Raw genomic sequence first — 22,769 nt, 5'->3', positions numbered from 1 at the left:
GTGAATGAATCGATTAACCTTACACGCACAATCAATCTATAAGGAGGACCGATGTAACGGCCACCCATGACCCAATATTATGTGGTGAAATCCTTCATAGTTGTCGCAACAAGCGATTTGTATTCCGTTTGTACCCTTTAGAAATCCATGTCAAGAGCTGGCAGCTGAAGGCGTTACGAGGAAAATTTATGAGTCCAGTGCGTTTTGTTTTCTGGGAAATTTCGTTTGCAATGTCCCGATGTAATTTTCTTTAGACGCTTTGTTTTATTCAATAGTAGGTATACCTACCCGAGAATGTTTATTTTGTGTTTGAAGATAGATTTTTACCCAACTGCTGTATTATTCTGCTTGGATAGAAAGCTATTGTTGTAGAAGTTAGATTTGTACCCAAATGCCGGGACAAATATCTTAAATCGAGTTAAATTTTTTCTCACAATGATAGTTGTTAAAAAAAAGAGTAATTAAAAAAAATATTATAATAAAAAAATAGATAAAATAAATAAATATAATTTTCCGCTAATTCACTGATTGACTTATTAAAATTATTAATTCAATTCGTTATACAGCTTATATGAAGTAATAATTAATGAAAATTCAACAAACACAGATACCTATTAAAAACTGTGGTACCTAGGTGACGCTACTCAACCCACTAATTGCCTATTTCGCAACCTATCATGTCGCAAAGACATGTCTATTCTTAACTACTTGAATTACTCGCACTGCAAAGCATTCTACGATTTAATCTCGGTTATGTGTATATATCTGTTAATCAAAGTCTTTAGAAAAACTCCAGTCATTTATCGCGTAATGTAGTAAAAAACAGTACAGTAGAGATAAACAATATCAATCCTAAAATAAACTTTATATAAGGTTTTACATAAATAGTAAGACAAATTAAAATTTATTAAAAGAAAAATATGCATTCCGTGTCCTATCACGCATTAAAATACTTCAATGCGACAGTCCTTTTATTAGTATTTGATAAATCTTTTATGAATATTGTATAGTAATTGTAAATAAAATTACTGGCACCAGTGTTGGTAATATATACCAATAACTAAATCTCCGTCTAAGTCACCAAATTGACAGGGATATTAACATCTCAGTCACGTTGCACCTACCTGGTTAGGCACCGCAGACATCGGGAGGAAAATCCCTATTCAAATAATGTAATCTTACCATCATATACGTAAGATATTATTACTTTTCCACGCATTCGTCAGTCGAATACAATCCTGAGCTAACGCCACGCGGCTCCGCGCGGTTGTGATTTGAATAATAATTTTTATACCATCATTTTGGTTTCCTTTCCCTGGCCTTATAGACGTGGGAAATGTCGTGTCTTAATGTTCTTTGAGATAGCATATTACATTTGGTTATAGAATGTTTTCTTCGTTATATACATAGATATTTTTATGGTATATCGATACTAATATTATAAGGAGTTAAAGTTTGTGAGATTGTAGGGGTAATCTTTGGCTCCACTGAATCCATTTAGATTTTTTTTACCAATAGACAATCCCGTATTTGTGAGTGTCATAGGCTATATATTATAACATCACGCTACACGATACGATCAATAAGAGCAGAGTTCTAATGAACAATCTTGCAAGAAAGGCAAAATGTGACGTAGATGAACCTGTTATACAGAGAGACAAAGTAATATTTTCAGAGATAACAAAGACCGCAAAGGGAAACCTATCAGTAAAGTAGTTAGATAGATATTAGAACGAATTTTCACAGAAGTAGACTTCATTGAAAGTCGTTTGTGTTTCCGTCTCTACTATTTCAGCTTACTTTGAAATTACAGGCTATGAGCATGACAACTTAGTTCTCTGGAACTGCAACGTACTAGTGCTACAAGCTGTCATGAAATGATATCTGCTTTACGGTCTATGTACATTGGCGACAGTTACACTTACCATTTAAATGAATCGTCAGCTTTTTGCCATTCTAATAATTAAAAAAGTAACTAGACTATTTGAGTAGGTATACGCGGAGGATAGATTACGTTATCCTGCCTCCAGCCTAAATATGTACAGCTTACATTATCATAATATAAGCAGGTGTTTTTTTAATTTCTATACCATCTCATCATAACCTAGCAGTTCACATACCATTTAATGTATGATCTGAATAAGTTAACTGAGATATGGCGAAAACCTACGAAACTACCTCCTGAATTTGTCTAACATTATTGATATATGTGGTAGCATTTTTTAAAAACAGTAATTTTACTGTGGGTCATGATGGCTATATATTCTAGATTCCTCGTAATTTATTGATAGAGAAATAAAAAAGTCCATATATAGTAAAAACTTGTCGATGCATGTATACTATTTATGTGCCAATTTTTATCCAAATCTGTAAACTGAGGTGAAAACATTACAATGACAATTACTAACAGCATCACTTTTGCATTCACAATACCTACAACCTATTATGGATTTATAAATCCTGTCATTCATAACACAACTGACGTAACTCCCCGCCAACACGAGCTACACATAACAACAAAACAAAATGGCTGACAAATTCCAATCACGGTTTAATTTGAACGTCATACGGTTTTTCTCTAGCAATCCGGCGGTTGATAGCTTTACGAGACCATTAGTTTGCATTTAAAATGCTCAATGCCTATATAGATGCCGGTCAAATATGGACATTGTGAGCGCGGAATAACAATTGTTTGTATTAACATAAAAGTCCGGGTGTTTTGTTAGAAAGCGGGTAATTTGGTTACAGCCTGATACGCGGCCCGGGTACACGATTAAGTTATAGGCGACATTTCTAACGAGAGCTGTTTTATTTGTTATAAAACAAAATGTTGTGACTTCCGACTTAGTATAGATATAAATATGATCAACAAATGACTTCATTATTATATTATTCCGTTTTTCATGATAATCTTACAGATGAGTAATTTCCCTAAAATGTGAATGTAAATAGATTATAGTTATTTATCATCACTTTACGGAAGTAAACTTTCTTAAAAGTCATCTTCGTGTGTCTCTGTCTGATCTATTTCAACAGGCAAGCACCTTCCTTGGTTACTATATTTTGTTGGAAGGGTGAGATAAAAAAATCAAATTACAAGATAAGAGGCATGACATTTGAGTTCTCCGGAAGAATCAACGCATCACGGGCGTCACAGGATAACGTGATATGTAATAACTGATCATGTAATTCTTAGGCGACGGTTACCACTTACTGATCATAATTTTCTTGTAAATCATAAGTTTCATAAATACCTAGATGCAATCGAATGTTTTTGATACTTTTGTACCTACAATAAAAATCTGCGACCGCTACTGTCGTTTACTAATATGAAAAATATCGTGGAATCATTGTGCATATCATATAATAGACGTAATAACTCTTGAAATCGGTTTCACTTTTTGGCATCGAGCCAAACGCATTTTTAATTGTCAATAAATGGCAACAATAAACAATGCGAAAACAAAACCAAAAACCGTGTACGTCCTAATGATTCACGTAGCACAATACACGTGTTAGCGCTTTGTCTTTTGTGTATGCGATATATTGAATATAATGACGGCTATTTATTACATGTACATCAACCATCACATTTGTATATCCATCATAGTAACCATTGTGTTATGTATCCCTCGCAAGGCCACCGCAGCACCTTTTAAATATTTATTATAATACATAATCAGGATAATCGTAATCATGTAACCACACCCGTATGGTTTGTACATGCATCTTTGCACGTTCTCTGTATCTGATAATATCAACGTAAAATAACTCGCCATGCAAATTTTTGGCCGGTCACGGTTGCAAAAATAAGTCAGTTGAGGTCTAAGTATTCAAATGAATGACTAGTACATAAAACTTGTCTATTTTACGGTCCTTCTTTGTTTCGGGATCAAAGATGTCAAATGTGTCTCTCTTCAAATCATTAAGTATACCAAATGAAATACCAGGATTGGTAATCCAATCAAATGACATCAGACTCACCGAAGTACGAGCAGAGATAAAAGTTGTTTTTAAATAGTTTAAATTTCAGAAATTTATATGTTTAGATTCACTTAGATTAACTAATTAGATAAGAATAAATTATAATATGTGCACATATTCAATAAAGACAAGCTAAAATTTATCTAAGGCAATTTTTGTAAAGCTGGTATTTTTACGTTCCATAGATAAGATAATATGGTTCCATTGTCTTAATCCCAAAATATGCTTTATGAGCCAGGTAGTTATGGTTCTTTTTTCTTGTTTCAGTAATGAATAAAGGTCAAGTATTAACACACTACTACAGAATAATGAACAAGCTTGGCGGTTACACATGGATGCAGACGTGCGCTACAGTCGTCTGCTCCTCCAAGAATGCCGAAGAGCAAAACATTATTTGCGTCAACTATGTCATCAGGTAACAATGCATTTAAATTACCATATACTTTAATATTATTTGCTAATAAACAAGATATCGCGTAAAGGTTATACGGACATTTTATTTGTGCGGTGATCGATGAAATAGTATGAATATAAAGAATAAATTATATCGGGTAGTCAGTCATAAAGCAGTACTTGGGAATATGTAACTAATTGCTACGATACGCAAATTAGCTTATTAAACCATTTTCTACAATGATAATTATTGTTTTTACAGTGGTCGTGAATACCCAAACACGGTAATGGATTGCTGCCAATTAGAAGAAAGCGTACAGGGGGTGAAACGTGAAGAAGCGACCGGAGATCCAGAAAACGGTCCACCTGATACAGATAGCTCTGGAGCACCGCCTCCTCCACCACGACATCCTGCTGAAAGAACTGAACCACCAACAAACACAGACACGGCATCCACTGCCCCAGTTCCCACGTCCGACGTCACACACTTAACTAGACTAAATGATTCCCAACCATTACCTCTCCACACTAATCCAGAAAGAACGTCACCAATGCCGGCAAGAAGACTGAAGAAACGAAAACACACAACAGAGGAAGACGAGGAAAGGGACGACGATAGGCGAAAGTCTTCTTCCAATCCTGGCGCGGCCATATCACCTGCTGAACGGGATATATCCAAAACAAATTTAGCAATCCCAGAAGGCACCACTGACGCTACTTCAGTTAGAGATTTAGAAAACGCAATGTCCAAACATTTACCATCTGTTGCTTTAGATGGTAAAGAGATATCACATCGACCAACTGACTTTTCAACGGATGCTTTACTCAAACAGCAGCAACAGAAGTCAACTATTCAATGGATAGGAACGCAGAATCACCATTTAAATCATTTGAATAGGCAAATACCTGGTAATCACACAGCAACGCCAGCATCAGCTCTATTAAGACAACTTTATGCAAATAGGGAGAGTGTTATTCGTAGTAACTTTTTGGGTGATGGAAGAACTGGCGGATATTATTCTGGTGATGGTCAATCTGGACCTTTACCAACGCCACCCGGTAGCGAAGGGTCAGGGTATGGGGAACAGTTGGGACATAAAGGTACGGATATAAGTTCTTTAGCTTACGGAGGTTACGCTGATTACCATTCAGCGATGACACCTCCAGGCTCTGTCTCTCCTAGGGACAAGCAGCAATACGCTCTGCCATATGATAATAGTGCTTATTCTGAGGCGTTAAGGCACTCTTACTTGGGAGAGGCGCCTTTGCCTTTGAAACCACATGCATATTCGGCTGTTCCTGGCGCGTTAGATTACGCGTCGCCATTAGACCAGTCTCAATTCTTCCATCCGCCATCGTCATTCCACCTGTATCATCCGCAAGCGCACACTGCGCATGCAACCCACTCTCACCAAAATGTAGATAAATCTATACCGCCTAATACTAATTGGTATTCATCCAGCTCATAGCCATGTTTACAGTAAACTAACATTGAAAGGATATTGGGAAGACTTGGAGTTGCATGTGTTCAATTGTTTGTTTCAAATATTTGTTCCGTATTAACTATTTGGGTTTTAAAACCGTTGTTATGTTTAGTATTTTTGTTATCGTTGAATTGACGTGACTTGTTCAGTTTTATGAATTCACTTGAAAATTTTAGAATTTTAATGAAAACTCTCAGTTTTATCTGTTTAATTCCGTTTATAATTTATAGTAAAAGGCAAAGTGTATACGGATGAAAAGACTATAACATTACAATACTCACACGAATAGCTAAATCTGATTAGATAAATATGGCGTTTAGAAATCTCACCATGAGTACTTAAACCTTGTTTTTTAACCAATGAATATACTCTATTAGCAATTAATGTGCCAAAATAACGGTGCTTATGGCTCGGTAAAATGCATTTCTACTTAGCTTAATACTGGGCACATATAAACATTCCATATTCTTGAAATTGTTCTTATGAGGATGACATAGAGAACAAATTTATGCATTATTTAATTTTCTTAAAAAAATCTTACATGTATTTTAATTTACGTTGTCATATTTAAAAGTAAATAGTACTTTTAATTTTCTGCTCAATGAACGTTACTCAATGTAACAAGATTTTTATAATTAAAAAGACATTCAAATATGGTAGGTATGCGCTGTAAACAATTTTTACTAATGTAGAATTTTTCTTAATTTAACCGTTATTTGGTCAAAAGCAAAGTTATTATTTATGAATAGGTATATTGTTATTATAATTTAGATTATAGTGTCAATAAAATATGACAAAGTAAATTATTTTGAGTAAACTGAAGGTATTTGTGAGTGGGCCCGTGAGCTAGATCTATAGCTTATTGCATATCACTTTAAATTAAGCTATTGTAAATTATTGTAACATAAATAGTACCACGACTGTGTTTAGGTGATAGATATACAACGTATTTCTGTAAATTGTAGCTAATAAGTATTGTATATTATTTTATTATTCGAAATAAGATTTCACTGTACATAACTATACAATTTGTTAGATTCCTAGGTTTATTTAATTGTTTTATCAAAGTCGAAGTTTTCCAATTATATGCTGTGGACATTTTAGTAATCTGCCTTACACATTTAGACGTCATCTCCAATTTTCAATGTATGTAGGTATATAATAATTAATTCCCATAAACCCAGTATAAAATAGGTACCATAACCTGTTACATGTAATTTAAAACATATATGTACTTGTATAAAACATATACACGGAATTTTAACTTAGGCTGTTATATTTTATGAAACGAGATTACATTGAAATTTACAAATTATTTTTATTTCCTTTATTACATGACAACCTATTTAAATACTCAATTGGACGAGCGTTGTATATTATATGAAGCCAAATGCAATATTTTTGTTTTGTTTTGTGTAAATGAATAGTAATTTTTGTATTAAAACGATTAGATATTACATACACATACTTAATTGGTAATATTTATGCTACATTATCTGTGCAATACGAGTGGAATGTTGTTCATTTCGAATTTATAGGCTTCGTTATCGTATCGTATAATAAGATAATTATCATTAAAATTGTAATAAAATGTAATTATTATTAAATTGGAAATAAGCTTGTAATTCAATTATCTGTTGTTTTTCAGTATTTCTTTAAAACTCTCCATATACCTATTTTTTGTTTATTTTAGTTTATAGTATTGAACAAAAAACGAAGGAAAATTTTATTTCTCTGAATAAATAAGAATTTTCAATAATATATATATTTGTTTCATTATAAATGCTTATTCAATATGGATGCCGTATAATCCGAATTGTGACTTGTTTGACGATTGAGTTCGTTGATTTATGTGACAATGTTCACAAATTCTTCCAAAAATATATCAGTGGCTCGTTACTTATAAATAGCAAGGACTAGACGCCTAAATAACTGTACATATAAGATATTACATACTTATTTTTTATATTCTATATCATGGAGTGCCTCTCCTATAACTAAAAAATCTATATTTTAGTGGTGGTAGTAATACTCGTTTTTGCCAATTAACCGAATTACTCTCCATAGCTTACTGTGTATCTTCCTTTTTTATAAACCCTATCCCTTCAGGTAGCGTGACTATCTGGATCTTATCTATGTTATATTATGTAGGTATGTATTTACAACACAAAAAATATATAAGTAGAAGTAGAAGTATTCATATACTGATATAATAGCCAGCTCTGTCTAGTACCCATAACATAAGCTCTGTTTAGATTGCGCTATGTTAATTGTCTTGAGATATTATTATACCAATATTTTAATTTTACAGACTGGACCGTAGCTCTTATATTCTAAATGAACGAATTAGAATTTAAAATGTAATGAAAAGACAAGATAAAAAAGCTTAAATTTACGTCTTCTAGGAATGCATCGCGTGATGACTCCGAGTACATCACATGAGGCGATGTCCGTAGTGCTGTTCGTGTATAGTATAGTTGTCATAAACCAGTAGCTAATTTTCCACTCCTATTACATGCAAAACTAGTAGGTGAAGCTATCTAAGACCATCTCTCGAATTAATTTTATTTGTTACCGGTGTTCATCATTACAGAGTAAAAAAATATAAATTGACCTACTAATTACTTGTCGGAAATATTTCAACTCATGAATTTTGTAACTAGACTAGGTATCGCAAACAAGTAAAAAACAGTAAATATGTATAAAACTAAGTATATTAAAAAAAGATCAATATACAGAATGTTATGTAAAAAATCAGAAAAATTATACATGAAATACATAATATAATGGAGATTCAATATCGACATTCAACTTCTTATATCCTAATTTAAATAACTAGAGCATACCGTTTTAATTCAGTTACAAAATGGACGGAATTTTAAATTGCATAAATAATATAAGTGTTACCACATTAAATATTACATACTACCTATGGAACATAAACAACAATATTGAACACATAGTAAACAGAGTTATCTTTATGCTACGGCTCAAGAATGCGTTCCCCATAAGACTGTAAACGTTACCTTAATTTTTTTTAAAGAAAACGATTTAAACAAATCTAAATCACTAATTCTGAGTTCTAAAACGTTCGTAAACGTGCGGTGTATTTATAAAATTATACTCCAAAAATATAGCCATACTAAAATAGCATTATTGTAACAATCGGTGGACTATTTCTGAATGATGAAAATAAGTAGATTTGCATAATATAATATATTACAATGCGCCTGCGAATTATTGTAAAACAAAAAGTGTAATGTATAAAAATAGATGACGTATAAAAAGAACATTTCTAAACATAGAAATTATTAAACATATCATGCGTTTGCAGTGGTCATTCGCCAACAATTATATATAAACGTTTAGTAAAAAAGTCTCAATTCACTCAGACATAAAGTAACTCAAACATCAATTATTGGCATTACTATTTAGAGAATTAGATCAGTTTATCAGAACTAATAAGGCTAACTAGTAAAAAACCTGTATAAATTTTATATGGTGAAACAATATGACACAATAAATATACAATACGAAATAAGACAGATAATTAGAAAAACAGATAGAATTATCATAAACATACAGAATATATAGTTACCAAAAAAAATTGATGTTCATGTATGATATAAGTTGATGACACAAGTGATATATAGTCATATGAAGTTAAAGTATTTGATAGTCTCTGCCTACACCATAAATGACCTGTGATGACAGATAGAGTGTTAATTAAGAAATTAAATAATGGAATATAAATATTGTATTAGTGTACAAAAATACTGAAAACTACTCGGCGCGGCGCTCAGTAACTTACCAACTTATACTCGATAGTCCATATTATTCAATTTAGTATGTATTGTAGGTTAATATAAAACGTTGTCAGTCTTATGTTAACTTTATTATATCTTCATGGACAGTCATTAAATTATAACTATGATGTGGAGCTGTAAGGTGACATCTAAAGCTCTTTGAAGTCAAACACATCCTATTACACAAATATTTGAATCTTTACAATGAGATAGAAATAGTCAGAAACCTAGTAACTACTACTACTACATTTTGTTCATACAGTTCACTGACTGCTTGAACAATCAATGCATGCATGATCAAAAAATCAAGACATATAATTCGCTTACCTTTTTGGAATTACTATTTTCTCTATTTTATCCAAACTTCAAATCCCGAACCACATGTCATACATATTTAGATATTCAACTTTTTTAAAAATACATTAGGATATTTAATAGACATTCAGTTAACATGTATCATACAGGACTGTTGTGTCACATCAACGTAACATAAAAGAAAAAATATTTTACAAATACAACACAAATTTCTCTTAATTATAGAATTAGTGCTAATAAGAATAAATGCTATAAAATAAGACAAGTATATTCCTACAAGAGTTTTAGGCACTTTAAATATCTCAGTCTAGATTATTTGTAATTACAGTTCATACTCTTACAGTTATTGTAATAATTAAATAAACATAAAGAATACATGTGCAACTGGAACAAAGTAATATTACACAAATTTGTTACCAATCGTTTCTAAATACACTACTGGTGTTTTTTAATATTAATTGAATTATAACAGTAAAGAATTAAGTGATTGTCTACGATATTATTAAAATAATTAAAATAATAATTTAATAATATTAATTTATATTGTAGAATAATTTTATAATGCTAATACACTTAAACTTACATTACTGATAACATTGTCAGTTAAGACCAAGTGCCATTGTGATGTGAACATAAAAATAAATAAGAATATAGGTATATAAAGAATAATAATATCCCCGTCACTTTAAAGAATCAATCATGAACTAATACTAATTCCGAAGTTGGCAATTAATAAATTGTTTGCATAAATCAATAATTTTCTTCCTAAAAAGTTAGAAGAAATTATTTTTAATAAAATTAAATAATACAGATAATTGTTATTTTTGTACCAATCATTTTTCAATATTTCTATTAGTATTTCTTACTAAAATACTAATAGAATTATAAAAAAATTACAAACCTATTAAATGCCAAAGCAATGGCAAAATATATGTTGTTATATTATGTTTACCTTACAATAAAAAAAAATACATTGCTGTGGCGTGTTTGCAACACGCCACAGGTTAAAGGAGTCGCCCAAGATGATATTTGTGACAATGGGGAAGATAAGGGTACTAAATTTCGTGACGTCAAATTTCAAATGCTTTAATAATTTGTAATAGATAAACTTAAAAATATACTAAAGTCTATCTTTAGTCATTCTTTCGCCTACATTACGCTACATTGTCAGCGAGAAGCATTTTTTTTATTACAGTATTATAATAATTTCACTCAGAACAGGGCGCGGCCCTAGTTAGGTATACATATATTATATTATTAAAGCTTATATGTAATTGAAATTTAAATCCCGGTATATATTGACCCTTGTTGTATATTAAGGTTTCTCAAGGGTCGGCAACGCGTAGGTACATGACACCCCTGGTGTTTCAGGTGTCCGTAACCGTTTACCATTAAATAAGCCGTATGCTTTATTGCCACTATAGCTATAGTATAAAAATAGTGATCTTCTGAGATGTCATTTTTGGAGCCAAGTAGTGTAAAAATGATATTAACGTTCTTTATTGTATAAAAACTTCATTTTGTGTAACTTAATATTAAAATTAACTTACTACTAATATTCTACTAGTATTTCAATATTTGGTGACTGCATTTCCAGAATTATTTGGTATTGAGAAAATACACACAACCAGCAGTAGATCTGGAAAAGAAAATTTAATTATACTATAGCTTCCAATTCGTAATATTAAGTTAGATGAAGTTACTAGTAGTAAAAGGCATATACATATTTTGTTTTCTTAAAATTGGCATTCATATTGTTTTCAATTAACCATGCTACTTACGAAGTTGTTAATTTCTAATTAGTTTATATCTATTGCTTTATTTGTTCTAATATTTATTGCTTTGTTAAAAGTGACAGTAATTTACCAACATTTTAGTGATTCTTATACCTGCTTAACTACGCTAGTATATCCAAAGTAATTATAATATCAATAATTATAGCAAATTTGTTTAAAAACCAAATACATTATGTATCTAGTGCAATAGAGTATATAAATAAAAAACATACACAATACTTACATTGTATGCCATCCACAAGAAATCTAGAAGGGCAGCAAATGTGGCATCCAACTGTAACATTCAAAATATTATTATTTTAATTGATAAACGTCGCATGACACGTCGTAACGGTTGACAACGAGCACACCTTAATTTAACGTATTTTACATATCACCGTAATCAGTAGATTACCAACTGATCAGTCGTGACCATTTTCAGGTACCTATACGGAGTTGCCCACAGCTTACAGCTACACATATACAGCTACAGCTAGTACAATAGTGTATCCATACAAACTTTGTAAATTTGTACGATCAAACTCGGTTTTTCTAACAGCAGTTACGTTGTTACTATTGTATTTTTTACATCAACTATTACTAACTACTATATAAAAAATCTATGTCACAATTAGAATTTCACATGTAATGAAATTAATGGCACAATGTTTCTTCAAGAATTGTAGATTTTGCTATCGATAGGGCCATTAGCCACAATAGTGACTTTAATACTATTAATGTTAGTAGTATATCATTAGCATGTCCGCAGAAAAACTAATCCATATGTATACATTAAAAACACCTGTCATAATAAATTACTCTTAGCAGCACAAAAACACATTAAGAATATCCAATTGAACATTAAAAAAAAGAAACAGTTTCTGGATGCTAAGAAACTCTCCAAAAACTCTTTTAAGTGACAGTTTTTAATGTCCAATTGGGTATTTTTAATGTGTTCTTGTGCTGCTAATAGTAATTCATTCTATCATGTGTGTTTTGCGCAGAAAAACTATTCCAAATGTATATATTAAATACATTTGGAATAGTTTTTCTGCGCACATGCTAATGATATACTACTAATATACTTTATAATCATTATAACTCTTTAAGAAACAGAATAAAAAAAAGTACCTTAAAAAGTGTATTATAATCTCTTACAGACAAACTAGTATAGAAGAGACTATTTACATGGACAGAGAAGGTAGGATACTACTAGATATGATTTAATAAACACTTATAAATAAACATATTTTACACACTAATAACATATATATAATTATACTATACATATATTGACGAGAACAAGAGGAAATTTTAATTCAATTACAGACAGATGATAGATAATGAGATATTAGTTAATTATAAAATATAGAATATGATGTACTCTACAAATAGGAAGTGGCAAGGGGTTCCAGAGATGAATCATTAATTAAAATTAATAAACTGTTACTTACATAGATATAGTACCCTCCAAGAAGCCACAATCCAAATATGAGTTGGAAAGATATAATGAATCCCATTATGATCAGCCAAGGTAGCAACATACCTCGCATCCATATGTTTATTCCAATCACCTGAAACATATAAATTATTTTATATAATAGTATTTTTAAATATTCCTTATCTGTTAAAGTCGATCCTCAATGTCCACATCACTAAATAGCACAGTAAACAATTATACAGCTTAACTTGCAATGGTTGCAGGTTTGACTCTCACATAATCCAAATATTTGTATTCATGAACATGATTATTTGTATTGATCAGTGTATTTCTATTAATAGTCCAATATCTATAACATAAGGTCTGCTTAGCTTGAGCTTGGGACTAGATGGTGCTAGGCTATTATTGTTATTACCAATTGCAGCTTGTGTGTACACAGTGTATAAAATTTAATAACAGATATTATCATGATGTTACTAGGAAAAACTAGCATCAATAGACAGGTGTGCACACTCATTTGCACATTATTACAAAATTTACAAAATAATTTACTTAATAAACTAACTAACTAACTAATAAACTTTAATAAACAATTTAATACAATATTATCAGAATAAATTCACATAAATTAATGTAAAATAATACAATTAAAAGTTTCTTGACTAATTAGGAGAAAATGGTTGGCTGTAACTGTTAAATGTATTTTTACCACTATAGATACAGACTTACAGCTATGCTTAATATATACTGCAATGATAAAAAGGCGATCAAGTCTTTGTTATTTCTACTTTACTTGGTATTTGGTCTTTTCTATTAATAGACTGCCTAAAAAGTTTTCATGCATGAGCAGTAGGTAAGTTTGAGCCTCACCTTTTTCAGTTGCCAAATAAATAAATATAGACAATATTTACAATAAGGAGAATGGGATTGTTAGTAATTTAGATTATGAACTCATTGCTAGCTATGTACCATGTTAGGTCAACCTTTACGCTATTTCCCCTGGAATCTATTGTAATATGTTCCTGGTGAATTTGTCAAAATGAACTAACTGACCTGACCTCATGCTCATCTAATCATCTTCCATTGGTTCCCCACCAGTGTAAACAGTTACTTTAATAAAAGAGAATGTTTACAATCGGGTGTGCTTATAACTTTCTAGTCAATTCAATTACATATAAAAATAGATAACTTACCATCAGAATTGAAGACACAATGAGACCCACAAATATGATTATGAAAATTATTCCAAAAACTTGTAGTGCTGGAATTAAACAGATAATATAACATTAATATCTTATAATATTCAGGTCTCGCACACACCACTACTTACTAATCAAATTGATACAGTGATACAGTGTATTTTAACTTTCTGTGCAACAAAAATACACTCTCTATTTATAATATTAGTATAAATATAATTAAGCTCTGACTGTATGTTGACTGTAGTAAACAAAATATATAAAAAAAACCTTGCAGTTTGTCATAGAATCCTAAAGGTCGATATAGACCACTTTGGGAATCATTGGATTAGACCAATACCATATCATACTAACCAATATTTTTAAATAAATTACACTTGAAATATAATCATGTACTTGTAACTTACATTCTCTGACATCAGCTTCAAATAGAGGATTCCATAACTGCGTGGAATCTCCACCGTCCATCTGATAAGCTATAAATGTAATGAGTACCACACTCATAGCTGCTGTATACACTGCAACAGCTCGGCTGCCTGTTTTCACATTCGGAAACCAGATGCAAGGAGACCAACAAGATTCCAACACCGGCATTTTCGCTACTTATTCCCTTCAATAGTTTATATCTGAAATTAATATTTTAAATTGTAGATACAGCCACACCTTCTTCCAGTGAATGTTATTAAGTTATTTTTAACTTAAACTGTATTAAGAAACGTGCTGTGGATATTCCTAATATGTTTCTAATTAGTAATTTTATAAAAACAAACATTAAACTGTTTATTATAAATAGAACATGTACCAAAAATTAAAGAAATTCGTAAGCGGTAAAACTTGTTGACTAAAATTTTGACAATCTGAAGTTTTGATTCTGACAGACGGACTGATGACAAAGTTATATGATTGACAACAAAGAGCGTCAGATATTACCGATTTATTTCAAATTTTAACGTACACTTCCACAACGCAGTTTGTATATAAATATGTAAATTTATTTAATTTTGTAAATTATGAGATTATTGTTATTTCTTGTAATGTATCGAAATAATGATTTTAACCTATGATTTACCAAAATAAACATGTTTAGTTAGCAACATGTCTACAAATTTGCCATCTATCGTCGAATGGAGAACCAAGTTCATAAAATATTCTACCTACAGACAGATGTCACTATGCATCTCTATAAAATAAGTTAAATAATATTTTCATCTTATAAAAAGAATTTATGTAATAAAAATATTATTTGTACTGCTTTACAAATTGATATAAATTACATTTATATTTGCCAGTTGCCATTCGAAATTCATATCACAGAAGTTTGCAAGCAAACGACTTGAGACAGAAGTTGCCTGGATAATAACCACAGATAACATAAATAATACTTACTTATTTTGATGATTGAAATGAAATGGGGCACACGGCTGCGCTAACGACATACGCTGTCGGGGCACCAATAAAGCATAATGATATGATGATAAAACCAAGTCAATTAGTCTATCGTAGGATATTCACTTGGAATTAACCACAGTGATATTCAGGGGACATCACGTGGATGTCGACCTGACATGAGGTGACTAGTCCCTATTATTAATAATTCTCTCACCTCACCTATGTAAGTACCAATGCAGGTAGCTTTATAATCTTCTTATAGTTCTGACAATGTTTGGAGCGTATCAGGCAATAGGTACTGGTAATTAAAAATAAGCAAGAATTAAGTAATTGGAATTGTGCGCCTGCACTAGCATTCGAGTATTTCTTCGTTAAATCGGGCACGCTACTGTGTGTAGGCAAATTTTAATAGGTTTACGTTAATATTAATATAGTTAATCAGGTCGTAACACGAATAATTATTTACCACAATATATTCGTGTTAAGACGCATTAACTATACTTATACGTACATATAAAGCACTCAGACCAACAATCGTATTTAAGAATACAAGTGATTGTGCCGTGCGAGGAATCGAACCCGCGACCATCATAAGTAAGACGGTGTGCTAAACCGCTGAACCACCGAAGCCGTCAATATTACTTATTACTCTTGCTTTCGTAATAATCGGAAATGTATTACATTATATCTAGCTTAGTCAATCACAAAGCGGTAAAAACGGGTTTGTCCGCTCATTTGAACGAGGAGTTGAAGGTCAGATCCAGGGCTGCGATGGTGCTTGTGCGCACCTCACGTGGCGGTGACACGTGATACCGCCGAATTGAGTTGAGTATGAGATACACGTGTACAATTGTACATGTAGACATAAAGTTACAAACAAATTGTTCATGTTGTCAGTTAAATAAATGAAAATGTAATTTATTCATTGAACGCGTATAACGTGGGACACACAATAACAAAAGAATTTAAATGTCTAACAATCAAAAACAATAATAATACGTACCATTATAAAATGCCGCTGTAATAAAATATAGAATAAAATACTTAACTGTATAAAAAAATATAATAAATAATGTGGAAGAAAAGTGAACAGACAGAAAGCAAAATATATATTTTGCTCTATATTGTAGATATGTATGCTTAAATATATATTATGACTCTACGTCTATGTGTCATCTACATAGGCTCAGCATAATGTTGTTTTTCAGCATAAAAACTTGCTAAAACCAGAAGATCGATTGGTGAAGCAGTGTGCTAAATCGGTACATACATAAATCGAACCTTTGAGGTCATACGTCATAATAATATGTACGAGTTATGATATAAGTAGCTATACCTATATATTTAATACTGTGATTAAAATTCGAATCTGTTCCAATACTGCGGGCAAAATACAACAGTATGGCCGACGTATTCGCAGAGGATTGCGGAGGTATTATTGATAATTATACTCTTATTAAGTTTATAAACGCGAAAGTTTATGAGTATGGTTACTTATATGGTTTGTTACTCTTTCACGCAAAAACTACTGAACGGATTTTGATGAAACTTTACACTAATATAGCTTATACATCAGATTTACATATAGGTAAGCTATAAATTTCATGCGTGTGAAACCGCGGGCACAGCAAACTTTTTAAAGGCCGTTTCAGCCTTGTCCTCCAAATAATCATTAAACAGAATATCACTGGATATATCAATACCAAAGACCTCAAGATTTGGCTTGCTAATGTTAAATTAGGTACAATTCAATATAACTTATTTTGGTGTACCTAATTTGTATGAGGATAAAGTAAGATGAGTGTCTAATTTAACCTCATACAAATTAAGTAATAAATAACGTCATTTCGGTAAACATGTCTAAATTTAATTATAGATATTATTGTTACAAAGTTACTCATAAAAAGTTGTGATCTGTTTGTTTATGTTGAGTTATACAATTGAACGGGGATAGGTATATACAATGATTGTATAGAAATAAGTAGTAGGTAGGTATATGTATATACTTTATAGAAAAATATATTTAATAATTATTACCTTAAATACGAAGTAGTCACTGCTTTCTAATTTATTCAAGATGAAATATTATATCAGAATATGTCATATATTATTTTTATTTTAAAGCTTAAATAAATGTACCAGGTAGGGTAAAAATTGTCTCGTCTGCGTGAGTATCTCGGTGTCACTGTTTCAGCCGCCATACGGCTTGTTTTGTAAACTGTGTTACCGTAGTAGGGTGCAACTAGGCAACGAAATTTCAGGATAAAAATCATAACATCTCTCTCTCTCTCTCTCTCTCCTCTGGAATGGCAACGCATGAGTGGTGTCACGAGTGTCAGTCACATGACGCGCTGTCCGTAATGCTATTCATGTATAAGCGATGATTTTCGCTTCCTATAAGATGGGCAAAACAAATAACAAGCTAGCGTTGATTGCTATTGCAATTACATAAAAAAATATTATTTTCTCTCTTTTTGTATGTAACATTATAAAAATATTTTATGCCATTCTGTTCATTAGATACTAAACTATACTAACTACGGAGCCAATAAACATCTATTTTCGCCAATTTGTGAAATTCTTTCATTGTTTATTAATATTACGACTGTCCTAAATTATACGAATGTACACAAAATTTCTAAAGTTAAGGCGTAAGGCTAGCTCCTCGACACATTTAATATGATCCAAAATTGGGTATTACCACAGAAAAAAATTATTAACTAAACTATATACCAACCAAATTGTGACCAATGACCGCCGCAGTCACGTTTGTAATAACGTGGATGCAACGCGCCGTCGCCTGACTGGAGGTCACAAGCACAAGTCAGCAAGGACCTTCCGTCTATAAACGCCAACATTGTAAATAGTTAATGTAGCTAATTCACACCATCTAACTACAGTTGCATCTAGGTATATTTCTTTCAAATTATGATATTTTTTATGGGTGATACAGGAATAATGCATCCGCCTACACTAACGGTATATAGTGGCGGGGCACGAAGAGATAATAATAAAAAGAGCATGAAGTCAGGCCGGTTAGCCCATTCGAGCAAATAGCATTTTACCACGATGGTTTCCAAGGGAAACTGCGTGGAGGGCAAACTGACATCGTACATTGCTAGCAATATTTAAGACGTAGGTAAGTATAGTAGATTATTGAATTAGACATGTAATCGATTCTTTGTGGATGAATATGGAACGACGCGCAAGCGCTAACGGTGTACGCTGACGGGACGATAGTGGACATTCACCACTCCGTCATATCCATATTCAATTAGGTCAGTTAGTTCATTTTGCAAACCAAAGGAGACCGCGTAGTGGTTCGTTAATCCATAGGGCGAATTTATTAGGACATCTAACTGAGTATGAAAGTTAGATGTCCTAGGTTATCTCTAGGTGCTTGATGGGCTCGACTTACCTCAATCTCATCTCTCATCGTCCTCTCACCCTCCATCATGCCGATGACTTCCAAAAAATTACCTGTATAAACCCTCTGTGACTTAGTCATGGTGGGATGTTGCTGGCAGCTTGTCCACCATTCTTTGTATAAATATTTGTTTTATTTAAATACTTCTTTTTATTAAAATAATAGTGGACAAGCTGCCAACAACATCCTCTTACTTAGAAAAATTGTTTACATATTTCTTTTCATAAATAATTTTTAATAATAATTATGGTAGACAAGCTCTCAGCATCATCTTCTTACTCATAAAAACTAAATCTCCTACGAACCCACTGAAAGTTCCATAAAATAAAATAACTCGAAAAAGGACAAAACAGTCTCTTTTTTTCTAAATAACAACATTAGTATTAAACTCGAGTTCGAAAGACTTATTATCTATACATATAAATAAAATTGGAAGGTCTGTTTGCAATATAGAAATAACCTTTTTTTACTACATACATATGAATATAAATATGTAAAAAATGTTATAATTTGTTTTTATATTGTATGTAACATTACAAAAACAATAAATATATTTTTTTACAATTTTTATCTATGTCTGATTGGACCTGGTAGCTGATGTAATAATGAGTAACTTAGGCTACTTTTATTTTAGAAAAATAAAGTTAAATTCTGGTGACTACCTATAAACATCAATACAATACACAATTGCAAACGTTATTTGTAATGCCTTTCATTTGAGAATTGATTGGGAATGAGTTAAGTAATGAATTACAGGTGAATTATGTAATTCCTTCCACGATCAATGGTACTCGTATGTTAGGGTACAATGACCCCACACTTAGATTATGCATATTTGCCCTTTACTTGTTTGCCATTGTATTATATATATGTTGTAAAAAGATAAAAATACCAATGATAAGTAATGATAAAAACTGTAAAACGTAAATGCGCTTACATGGATTACCCTTATCGATCTCATTAAATAATGTTTTTGCAAACAAACAAAATTATTGTATATATACCTGTCAGTTATACATTAAATAGTCAAGTAATATAATAATTTTTATTAAAAAATAATGTAAAAACATCATTTTTTAATATTTACATTACATTATCATAAATGTTTAATGATTACTCAACAATTATTATAATGACACATAACATCATACATATAAGACAAAGAAGGGAATAATTTTGAACTAATTATTATAAATCTTAATATAATTAATTTTTTTTTTCAATTATACTAATTACATTGACGCTCATTCTTTTTATGCGCGATTCATTGTTTTATACTGCATAATAAAAGCAATTAAATAATAACTGAATTTTATTTCCATACAAATTTTAAAAACCTATACCAAAGTGGTCACGTTGATTGACACGTTTATTTGTTTTATAGCATGACAATATGACATATATGTATTGACAACGCATAATACTTATATTAAGGTGTAGTAAAGTGTAGTGTATATAAGTATGACAGACTCGGCGGTCTAGCGATTTAGCACGACGCGTTACTTCCGATGGTCGCGGGTTAGATTCCACGCACAAACATTTGTATTCAAGAGTATGATTGTTTGTCGATATGAACATTTTAGATAATAATACAAGTGTTGTGTGTTTTCTATGTATATTAAGTATGTATTTACAAAAAAAATATCTAAGTATTTATATAAGTGTACAGAACCCATAACACAAGCTCTTAAGCTTACCTTGGGACTACATGGCGCTATGTTAATTGTCCAGGTTTATTTATTTCATTATTTATAGTATAAGATATCTACAGTATAAGAAATACATACTATTGTATTTTAACTATTTAAGAATCACAAAATAAGAGAAACTACATTGTGATTCAACACAATACGTCACATCATAAATACGTTTACATCTATAGAAAACATTGTAAACTTTTACTTAGATAGTGTATTTAATATCACAAATTCTTAAAAAATAATAATAAAAACATAAATAATTAATTTAAGTAATATATCACATTTTATATAATGAATTTAATACATTTGCTAATTAATAAAATTAACTACCTAACTACCATCTACCTACGTTTTTATCATCTCCAATTTAATGTATCTAAGTGCGTCAAAACAGAATGATTTGATTGATAAAACGTGATACGAGCTGGTTAGATAATGCATTGCGTGTCTACTATAAATTTAGTACCTATCAAAATAACCTGTATTCTTTTTTATTCTCTTGACTTGTCTTAATTGGATATGACAGCCCCATCGTACCCTAAATTATGAAAATAAGATGGTTGTCAGTGGCACACGCTGAGTTAGTCTAATAATAAATATTAATAAATTTATTTATTGTCGTCTCCAGAATTCTATTGTATTCTATCTATTCTATTCTATTTAAATGGTAAAACCTACCTAATGACGCGGGAATTTCAAACTATTCTATTATAAAATGTTAGATGATGTCAGTTTGTGTGAGTGTTACTCGTATTTACGCGGAAACCGAATCCTTTACTTGTAATATATTATTGTAAATGTAATTATTATGTACATATCCTAAACTTTCCATCTAATTTATAAATATGTACATTGCCACAACTAATTTCTCTTCACATTTCCTGCTGCTGCTACAAGTACAGATGATGTGTTCTTCTATACATAAATATTAGCGAACCCATCATAGCCGCTAAAATATAAGTCAACAAACTTATAAATCTATACATTCTTCGTACCCAGCTTTGCCAAATATGAACCTGTTAAACAGTTAACAGTTTAAAGTTAATTACCACGACGGCAAATTTTAACAATGTATAACATGTATGATTATGATCGTGAATGTATATATATTCAAATTAAAATTTAAAATATCTTTATTCAGGTGAGTCTATTACAGACTGATCATATCATATCAAATCTACCGTCAGTTCGGAATGATTTCGAGATGAGAAGAACTGACAAGAAACTCAGCTCGTTTTCTTTTCAAATTAATATTATAGATACATATTTACAATAATACATATTAATTTTTAAATTAAAACTTGGCTGAATAGAATGACCACCAGCATATGCTATTGCAAAAGCAAATAGTTAATCAGTGTTCGCAACCCAAAGAGACCAGTCTCCATAAGCAGCACCCATTCACGAGTATGACAGATGAGCCAGCCATCATAATCATATTTGAGGGAACACATCGACCCGGCCCACCATGCTGCCACAAGTTTGAACTTTATAGCGTGATTGTTTCAAGTTACTTCACTATGTCATTTATATTATATACAGCATAGGCTCTACCAATCATAATTTTCATCCATTACAATATTTAATTTACATTATTTGTATTACAATATGTTATATTATAATTATTGTATTAGGCTAAGACCTGTAAAAATAGATGTAAGTGTGGAAAAATAAATAAATAAAATTATAATTACTGCTCCTTCTTTCGCGTACACTCATTGTCATTGTACAATAACATTTTATTCATTATTGAAGACAATACTAAAGTAATAACTTGCTAAATAATTGACTTTTTGCAGTCTTGAAGAAGAATAGTATACTGAATTTTATTTGTTACCCAAACTACTTAATTTGAC

At 31.2% G+C, this 22,769-nt stretch overlaps 2 protein-coding genes across 8 annotated transcripts in view; one reads left to right on the top strand and one right to left on the bottom strand.

Moving 5' to 3' along the window:
- LOC131846423 (protein trachealess) overlaps positions 1 to 6,481 on the top strand; it is a 202,478-nt gene extending 195,997 nt beyond the window's left edge. For all 7 annotated transcript variants that reach the window (XM_059195711.1, XM_059195710.1, XM_059195709.1 and 4 more), the window contains 2 exons: positions 4,252 to 4,399; positions 4,640 to 6,481. In XM_059195711.1, coding sequence (XP_059051694.1) covers positions 4,252 to 4,399; positions 4,640 to 5,846 — 1,355 coding nt within the window. In that variant the 3' untranslated portion in view covers positions 5,847 to 6,481. The remainder of the gene's footprint in view (positions 1 to 4,251; positions 4,400 to 4,639) is intronic.
- Positions 6,482 to 11,420: 4,939 nt separating this feature from the next.
- On the bottom strand, positions 11,421 to 15,271 carry LOC131846649 (uncharacterized). The gene is made up of 6 exons (XM_059196007.1): positions 15,200 to 15,271; positions 14,805 to 15,023; positions 14,392 to 14,459; positions 13,212 to 13,331; positions 12,002 to 12,052; positions 11,421 to 11,621 (listed from the first exon to the last, which is right to left on the bottom strand). Exons 2-6 carry the CDS (start codon positions 14,989 to 14,991, stop codon positions 11,535 to 11,537), a joined length of 513 nt encoding a protein of 170 aa, XP_059051990.1. The 5' UTR covers positions 14,992 to 15,023; positions 15,200 to 15,271; the 3' UTR covers positions 11,421 to 11,534.
- Between the last annotated feature and the right edge of the window lie 7,498 nt (positions 15,272 to 22,769).

Source organism: Achroia grisella, unplaced genomic scaffold, assembly GCF_030625045.1.
Source record: "Achroia grisella isolate CSIRO2021 unplaced genomic scaffold, CSIRO_AGI_Agris_v1 utg511, whole genome shotgun sequence".
Taxonomy (NCBI): domain Eukaryota; kingdom Metazoa; phylum Arthropoda; class Insecta; order Lepidoptera; family Pyralidae; genus Achroia; species Achroia grisella.
This window is presented reverse-complemented; position numbering and strand designations above follow the sequence as displayed.

Bases quoted from the DNA above. Each gene is read 5' to 3' on its own strand.
- LOC131846649 (XM_059196007.1), bottom strand. From the start codon at position 14,991: ATGCCGGTGTTGGAATCTTGTTGGTCTCCTTGCATCTGGTTTCCGAAT. The intron at 13,332-14,391 runs GTAAGTTATCTA...TATATGTTTCAG, and splicing joins TTGTGTCTTCAATTCTGATG to GTGATTGGAATAAACATATG. The intron at 12,053-13,211 runs GTAAGTAACAGT...TGAATGTTACAG, and splicing joins TTGGAGGGTACTATATCTAT to TTGGATGCCACATTTGCTGC.